Source organism: Cyprinodon variegatus, unplaced genomic scaffold (genome assembly GCF_000732505.1).
Source record: "Cyprinodon variegatus isolate N-32 unplaced genomic scaffold, C_variegatus-1.0 Scaffold904, whole genome shotgun sequence".
NCBI lineage: Eukaryota > Metazoa > Chordata > Actinopteri > Cyprinodontiformes > Cyprinodontidae > Cyprinodon > Cyprinodon variegatus.
In genome coordinates this window covers 146,216-155,411 of record NW_015151357.1, presented here as the reverse complement: position 1 = coordinate 155,411, position 9,196 = coordinate 146,216, and the positions used below count along the sequence as shown (strand labels likewise).

Below are 9,196 nucleotides of genomic sequence, written 5' to 3'. Positions count from 1 at the left end.
AGTTATGCAAAGACATCCAACCGAGTTCTGACCAGTCTGTAACCCTCTGTAACGCCTGCTGTGTTTGGTCTTTATTCTGCTTATTTTATTTCACTGTGAAAAGTGCTTTGTTTTTTTGTAATATGCTGACACCTAGTGGAAAAATAATAAAGAACTTATTTTAAATTCATTTGTATTTATTTATTTTTTTTTCATGCAATCAATAAGGTATCAGTTTAGAGCCGTTCAAAATAGATTGGTTAGAAGGTGACAACTCGATAAGAACCTGCAATTAATTAATTAACCCCTGAATGATGGAGGATTTAATATTTTAGACAAGTTTTCTTAATGTAATGCTAAAGGGGATTATGGCATTACATCTTAATCTTGGAATACAGAGGCCTTCTAGGTTAAAGGGGAATATACAATCCCTTTACTCTGTGGGATCTATGGGTCCAATAAAGCCTCCAGAAGGAGGCAAAGCTTTAACCTAGATAGATGGCTTTTTACAGACTTATTATTCATATGTTAATTAATATTAATAAAATGTACCATGCAACTGGGGTAGGATAACAATTTGCATTTTTGTTTAAGTAAATGTTTCCTTTCTACTGTATTCATGTTGAGCAGTTTTCTGCAATGATTTCAAATATATTGCATCAGGTATTTATAGTTCCTAAACCTCTTCAATTGTCACGTTAAAAACACACATTTGTAACATTTGTAGTGCGGTGTTGGGTTGTAGATCAACACAATGAAGTAGAGGAATTTCAGCTTTAAGGAAAATTATGCTTTTGTTTTTGTCATAAAAGTGCAAAGAGGATTTGATTTATTTATTTATTTTTTTTAAATGCCACTGCACCTTCAGAGGTCACCCAATTCAGAGATGGAAGCAGCATTTGAGAACTTCCATCTCTAAATACATCAGGGCTTTGGAGGCCATTGTGGTGAGATATATTTGCCTCTTTAGAAGGAATTTAATTAACCAAAAGCATTGTAATGAAAAAAAGAACAGTCCAGCCACACTGCTCCATGGGCGCTGCACAATGGCAACTAACTGCACCCCAAGGGGATGGGTCAAATGCAGAGAGTTAATTTCATTGCTCTGTCCTTGTTAAAGTATAATGACAATAGAAGTTGAATTCTTTTCTAATGCACCAACATTGCCCAATCATGTGATCTCACTGGCTTTAGCTGTTTTGCAAAGAGGAATTGTTAAGTTTCCCCCTCTGCAGCAAGAGGAGGCTCTACAAATATATAAATATAAACTTATCAGATATTTGTATAATGGTATTCTTCAATTTCACATCTATAGTTTGTGTTGGTCAAGCATATATATTATTAAAATTAACTTAATTTTTTTAATAATACAAAAGGAGTATCTAGATATAATTTTATTTGAAATTAAAAATTAAACATGAAATAAGCAATCAGTGTACCTTTGGTCAATATTCTTGTTCACATCATTAAGAAATAAATGCCAATATCTTTATTTTGTTTTGCTCAGTATGTTTAATCTAAAAAAAATGTTTTTATTCCGTTCTGACCACTATAATCTGGATCATAATAAACAGAGATGTTGTGTCTTAGCAATGATGGTTTGTTTCAAAACAAAAAACGCTCCAAAGTCCATGTTGGTTGGGTCGCAGCTGTAATGCGCATGCGCCAAAGGAACCGGTGGATCCAGAAAGGTAAACTTCACCGAAACCAGGACGTGTTGTTGAAGCTTTTGCTACATTTTTGATATAGAAGGCGGCATTATTTTTACAGAAGGTACGTGGGGTTTCTTTTGTGTGAAAATAATATAAATAAATATAAATCTGGTAAAGAGAATCCAGTATTTGGGATATTGTTGGAGACGGAAGGGAGGGTTGTTGTTTTTCATGATCTCTGATCTAACCCTGCATGACCTGTTTTAGTTGCTCTAATGATTTCCTACTGAAGATAGTGAAGTGTTTCAATCTTTCTTAGAGTTTTTGCGTCGGGATGGCAGGAGCGGCGGAGGAGAGCAGCTGGAGCGGCGGATGCGCGCAGGCAGCGCCGCTGATGGCCGCAGGTGACGGAGAACCAGAGGAGGCCGAGGAGTTCACCTGCCCGGCCTACTGCTGCCAGCTCTCCCGGCGGCAGAACGAGCAGAGGAAGGCGGGCCTGTTTTGCGACCTGACCCTGGTCTTTAGCTCCAGGGGCGCATCCAGCGGGGAGAGGCACCTCACCTTACCTGCCCACCGCTGCGTCCTGTCCGCCGCATCGCAGTACTTCGAGCTGCTGCTGGGAGGACAGTTCTCCGAGTCCCAGACCGGGAGGGTGGAGCTCAGGGAGTGGAGCTCCGCGGCGGGGCCGGACCCGGAGACCGTGGAGGCCGTCATACACTTCATGTACACCGGATCGGTCAGGGTGACCAATGCAAATGTGCATGATGTGCTGGAACTGGCTGACAGGTTGGTCCGCGATCATTTACCTTCCTGGGGTCTTTAATCTAAAGAATAGGGGCCAAAAGGGCCCAGTATAAATTATCCTGGCATCTGTTAGAGCCTCTGTACTGAAATACACACAGCCAGGGGCGGAGCTAGATGGGGGGCCAGAGGTGGCCATGGCCACCATTAGCCACCCCTGTGGCCACCCCTACCATTTTTTTTTTTTTTTTTATTTTTTTTGCCCTCTAATACAGATGGTGGCAGCAGTAATCAAGAGGTTAAGAGTTTAAACTTATTAAACATTTAAATTTTTCATATATTAATAGTAGCTTGACAATTAAAATGGTGTGGTTAATTATGCACATCAAAATACTAACATTAAAGTTTATATATACAGAATTTATGCTCTTTTAAGACCCTAATTTTGTGTTATATGGGGTAAAGAGAAAATTCGGTGAAATCATAGATAAATAACTACTTTAATAATAACTTAAAAATCCGTCATATTAATGATATGCAGAACAATTTTAGATAAAAGTAGGTAAGTAATGACAGTGGAAAAGATGTTTCCCCCAGACATTTTGTCCACTATACCTTTTAGACAGCATGGATGTTTAAATATATGCATCTATTTTTAATCAAAAGGCTGTAGGAAAGTATAGTTTGCCTTTACTTAGAAAATATGGATGTTGTGCTCGTTCCTGTTGGAACAGTGTGGATGGACCCTGAGGTTCTGGCGCCTATCCGCTTTTGGCCATCCCTCAGTTTACATTGGTTTTTGACTGGCAACCCAGATTAAATTTATCTTTCTGTACTGAAAATACACACAGCAAAAAGTTTAACATAAGTAGGTCAATATTATTTAAATGGAGGGCATTGTTCCTTCATTTAAAGAGGTAATTTGCAGATGGGATAAAATGATTTCTATTTAAAGTAAGAAAAAAAATCTCAAATCTTATTTCAAGAACATATCTAATTATTTCAAGAGCAGAAATACTAATTTCTTTGTCAGATCATTTTATATGCCTGCTGAAATTTAGAGCTGACAAGCTTATGCTGAGAAGATTTTTACTAAATCAATGTCTTATGATGATAAGAGATGACGGAAGAATCTGTAACTGATTTGTCCTTTGGACCAATTTAATGTTTTGCCTTGATTGTTTACTTTTAACAGTTATTTAGAAATTACAGTCAGCTTTAAGCTTCAGTAATATCAAGTTGGAATCATAGTTCTCATCTGCTTGAATGGGAGTCTGCAACCTGCAACCATGGCTCACTTAATATATTATCTATATATTATCACCAGGGTTAATCAGCCAATCAGAAATGTTTTTAGGACATTAATTCTTTGTTTTTTATTTCATCCAAGATTCATTCTGATCCTTTTAAAGACATATTTGCAAAGAGACTTACCTAAAGCCGTTTAATTATCAATATATTACAAGTTAAAGTAGATGGAGAAATATTTCTATTTTTAGCTGGTTGGATTGAGTTTTATAACAAATGATCCCACACTTTGATTAACTAAAGTATTAAGAATGCTAAAGATCACATATAGTGAGAAGCACAACAGTACATGTCAAGACAGCGAAGAGTTATTAACAAATTTAAATGTAATCTCTGTCTATGATAAAGAGCCTATATTCGTTCTATTAAAGGAGTCTTTTAGTGTTGACCATTAATACTTATTTTAACAAGTTCTGCATCAATGGGCTTTATGCACAACTCCACTACTTCCTGAACTTAAGGCATCAATTTTGTTTCCTGACTTTCATCAATGGATTGACTGATTAATTCAGGTTTTTTCTGGCCACAGTTACTGAGGCTAGGCACACCTGGATTAATCAGTTCATCTTGCAGAAAAACAAAGGAAATGAAGAAGATGTGTTAATTTCAGGAAGTCATAGAGCTGTGCATGAAACCCACTGATTAGTTTTACAATTAGATAATTACTCGGGCGATAAATATTGAAATTGTTAAAAAGTTGTATTTTTTTCCTTCCTTTAGGTTCCTTTTGGGTCAGCTAAAGAACTTCTGTGCAGACTTCCTAGTGAAGAAGTTGAGTCTATCCAACTGTGTAGCCGTGCACAGCCTGGCACACATGTACAGTCTGAATGAACTCGCCCTGGAAGCTGCAGAGAAGATCAGAAGAAACTTCCACAGAGTTATTCGCAACGAGGAATTCTACACTTTACCGTTCCACCTAGTGCGAGACTGGCTGTTGGATTCTGAAATCACAGTGGACTCTGAGCTGGAGCTGTTTGAAGCGATCGTGAAATGGGTTCACCAAAACCCGGAGGAAAGGGAGCGGTATTTTGAGGAGCTGTTTAAGCTCGTTAGGCTTCCTCAGATTCCTCCTACTGACCTGACGCGTTTGGTTAGAAAGGAGCCTTTAGTCGCAAACAGCTCGGTGTGTCAGCAGCTGGTTGTCGATGCGCTGGAGTATCATGCTGTTTGCTCCGAGAGCGTCAAATCGGGTAACTTGGATCCATCTACCTTGTACATGGCAGCCATCCACCCACGTCTTGGTGAGAACATGGATGTGATCATGGTGATCGGGGGTGTCTCAGAGGGCGGGGAATACCTCAGCGAATGTGTCGGCTACTTTGTCGCAGAGGATCGTTGGGTCAATCTGCCCCACATTCACAACCATCTGGACGGTCACGCCGTCGCGGTTGCAGGGGGCAACGTTTATGTGGCGGGCTCCATGGAGCCAGGCTTCGCAAAGATGGTGGAACGATACAACACAAGCCTCAACTGTTGGGAGGATGTCAGCAGCTTGACCACGCGAAAGCACTCCTTTGGCCTGACGTGCGTCAGAGATGTCCTCTACGGTATTGGCGGTCATGGTAACTTCAGTCCAGGCTTTAAGGATGTAACAGTCTATAAACCAGAGCAGGACGAATGGATCAGCCTTGAGCCAGCGCCAAAGATCCTACGAGATGTAAAAACAGTGAGCGTAGATGATCGCTATGTGTATGTGATGGCCAGGACCCCTGAAGACATAGACCACGATGATGGACTGAGCACTGTGACCATGTGCTATGATACGGAGAGTCTCAGGTGGCAGGAGGTGCACTCATTACCTCTGATTGATAACTACTGTATCTTTCAAATGGCCGTCTCATCCTCAACCTTCTACCACACCGCTTCCTGCTGCCCCAAAAGCTACAAGGTAACATTTGAGACCGCTCAGCAGAAAGTGAGTAGAACAATCCCAGAGGAGATCCTCGACAGCCTCCCCTCAGAAGTTCTCGGCATGGAAGGAGCCGCCATCTGCTTCCTGGGTGAGGATGTCTTCGTCATCGGCGGGTGGAGGAACAGCGGCAACTTGGACAGGCAGTACCGCAAGGAGGCGTACCGTTACTGCGCAGAGAAGAAGCGCTGGACGCTGCTGCCGCCCCTACCCCAGCCGCGCTGCCGGGCGGCGGCCTGCCACGTCCGCATTCCATACAGATACCTTCGAGGCAACCAGCGCTTCCCCATGCCACAGAACCTGGCTCGCCAACGAGACCGAATGCAGCATATGCAGCAGCTCCAACGACGCACACTCAGCCTGCGGAGACAGATGCACTCTCAGATTGAATGCTAATGAAGGATTAAAGATGCACAGGAAAACAAGCACTTTTTCTGCAGATTTGTGCCTTCTTATTTGTTGTTGTTATAATGGAGGTTTAAGGTGTACCTGGAGCTGGCTTGAAATGTAGGAAATTACTGTTCAGACTCAAGATTTAAAGTTAAACTAATTTATTTGGGTTATCTGATCGAATCCATTTCTTTGTTAAGGGTTAGGGTTTATTTGTTTCCTTTACTTTATCACTGCTTATTCGTTTAATCACTACAGACAGGATAAATTAAAATCTTAATTAAAGAGTTAAGTAATGACAGTTGCAGACATAAGTGTGGATGAATCATGATTTGGTTTGGTCTAATTTTTTATAGAAATGATAGAAAAAAGAAAAGCTGAAATATTTTTGTCATGTTCTTTAATTTTCTTAATTTCACAAAGATTTTTCACTATTAAAGCTGTTTCCATTATTCTGAAATTGTTTTTGTTGTTGATGAATATGAATTGAACTTGCTTGTGTCTAACCTTGCTTTAGAAAAACTATTTTCTTAGTTTGTTGGAATCTATCCAGGGTCATCTCAATAATTAAGAATATTCTTAAAAAGTTGAATTCAGTTACTTATTATCACACCATTAGTATCGGTCATCATGTTCATTTTTCTGCTTGCAGGCAATGATGGATCAAGATTAGAATATATATGTCAGACAAAAAACATTTATAATTAGAAAATGTTTTCTTTTTACAACTCAAAAGTGTATTATCCTAAATGTAGAATTGATTTTAAAAAAGTCTCATTGTAACACATCATCATTTTTACTGATGTGCCTCTAATGTACTCAAAACTTTTTACAATGGTTGCTTCAGCTGCCAAATCAGGAAAATCAGTGATATTTATCACAATATTAAACAATGTATTTTCTAGAAATTAGTAATATAGTGGTCTCATATCATCCAAGTTAAAAGCTTTTTTTTTTTTTATCTAATATTTTTTTATTCTTAAAAGTTTCAGTTTTTTTTTTTTAGATGAATGCTTACAAAAAGTTCACATAGCTTTTTCATTAGATGGGATAGGGGATTAATTTAGGTAAATTAACATTTTTCACAACTATATAACATTTATATTTCCACGAGTCTTCTTTTTCTAGATTTATGCTGACCTAAAAGATATTTGAATTTACTTTTTCAGTATACAGAGAAACAACATTTTTAATGTGCTTATGGAGCAGACGTCGAAAATTATTTTAATTTAAAAAAAAATGTAAAAGATACTTTTAATTGGCTTTGTCAAAAAGAGGAGCAGTTAAAAGTGGTTGTGTTTCTGAACATCTTTATCCCTATAAGCTCTTCTTGTTTTTGGTTTTCTTTTTCCAAGAAGAGCAAATATTCTCATTGGAGAAGAAATTAACTGTTCGAATAATAATATAATGCTGAAATTATTGAATGAAAATCATCTCATGTTCTTCTACTGTTCCTGTAGCTCTGAAGTCAAAAGACTGAAGCTGCTAGAAAAACACTCAGCTAAAATCTGTTTGCATATAATTTGCTTTCTACAGAAGAACATGATGTCATAAGTTTTTGTTTATTTTTACTAGAAAATATACCTCCTCAAAACAAGCTAGCAACACATAAAAGCCACTGGTGACATCACAATAGGCACTTGGAAGTTATTTTGATTACCTCATTTATATCTTATATCTTGTATTTATATCTTAATTCTTTGTAGGTTTTATTCAAATTGCTCCTTAAATGTCTCTCCTTGTATTTTGTGCATCTGCAGCGAAACTTGAGAACTGTACATAATAACAGCATTTATTCCAGAAAATGCAAAGAGGTGGTTTGAGAGGTAGTCCAGAATAGACTGGAATTTCATAACCAAATATCTTGGGTAATAATAGAATCCTATGATGTAGTTATATTTATAATTTTTAAATCCAAACCAGAAGTGCTGCAGGAGCTGCATCTTTTACTGAAAATAATTATCCTTCCTGGTTTCTTTTGCTAAATTTTTAGTAGAAAAAATACTGACCTACATAGTGTTGTTAAAATGTTTTATTTGATTTGCACTTAAGGGATTCTAAAATTACACAAAATTAGATAACAAATGCTATTTTATCAGCAGAGAAAAGAAAATGCCGCTTTGCACTTGGCTTCGGGCCACCCCAGTGCATGCCGGAAGGGAGCCAGCAGAACCACATCATCCGCAAAAAGCAGCAACATAATCTGCTCCTCCCCAAACCAGACCCCATCCAGCACCTCGGCTGCACCTAGAAATCATATTCATAAAGGTTATGAACAGAGGGCAGCCCTATCAGAGTCCAGAATGCACCTTGAACAATGCAAACCAAACTCCTGCAACACTTGTAAAGAAACCTGGTCTGTAGACTTTTGGAAGCATACATAGCCCATTTAATATATTCTATTAACCTAAAGCAATATGCATGGTATGATTGTTACATGTCAGGTACGCCGGTCATTGACCCTGACCAATGCAGCTTACAGTAGAGTCCCTGGACTGACATGTGTATCACTGCCCCTACTTAGTTAGGGACTAATTTCCCACTGGGATTAGCTTCATATTCATAGTAGGCAACTTCTTTGATTTTATTTATTTTGCTCAGGCTACTTGTAAGCGCAAAGCCCGACAAATGATGAAAGGGCAATATTATTGTCATTACTGTTAATGTATAGTAGAAATTTTGCACATCCAGTAATAAAATGTCAAAGGGGATGGTATGGGGGGATGGTCATTTGAGAAGGGGGATGATTTTTATGATGCCAACCCCCCTCAACTTGAGTACTGAACCGGATGGCCCCTAGTAAAGGGCCCCCACAGGGTCCCGCAAGACACATGTTCAAATGCCTTCTCCAGGTCTACAAAACACATGTGAATTGGTTGAACAAAATTCCATGAATCCTTCAGCACCTAGGGTGTAGAGCTGGTCCACGACAGGGACAAAAACCACACTGCTGCTCCTGAAGCTGAGGTTCAACAGTCAGCTGGACTCTCAGGCGCCCTGGCAGAAAAAAAGCTGGTTTTCATTAAGTGATTCCATTAAGTGAGTAGCCAGAAAATGTATTCAAATAAGAGTACTGATAATTTATCATATGTTTAACTAAGTAAAAGTAAAAAAAAAAAGTACAATGTTGTAAAAATACTGCTAAAAAAAGTTTATTTTTTTTATTTTTTTTTTAAGTTAACTCAAGTAAATTTAATTGAGTGGGGTTAGTTACTAC

General features: G+C 38.5%; 1 protein-coding gene across 1 annotated transcript; it reads left to right on the top strand.

The window, feature by feature from the left end:
* The first annotated feature begins 1,642 nt into the window (after positions 1-1,642).
* On the top strand, positions 1,643-6,316 carry LOC107099758 (kelch-like protein 11). The gene is made up of 3 exons (XM_015398015.1): positions 1,643-1,752; positions 1,951-2,417; positions 4,401-6,316. The coding sequence occupies exons 2-3, from the start codon at positions 1,966-1,968 to the stop codon at positions 5,983-5,985; spliced, it is 2,037 nt and encodes a 678-aa protein (XP_015253501.1). The 5' UTR covers positions 1,643-1,752; positions 1,951-1,965; the 3' UTR covers positions 5,986-6,316.
* The last annotated feature ends 2,880 nt before the right edge of the window (positions 6,317-9,196 follow it).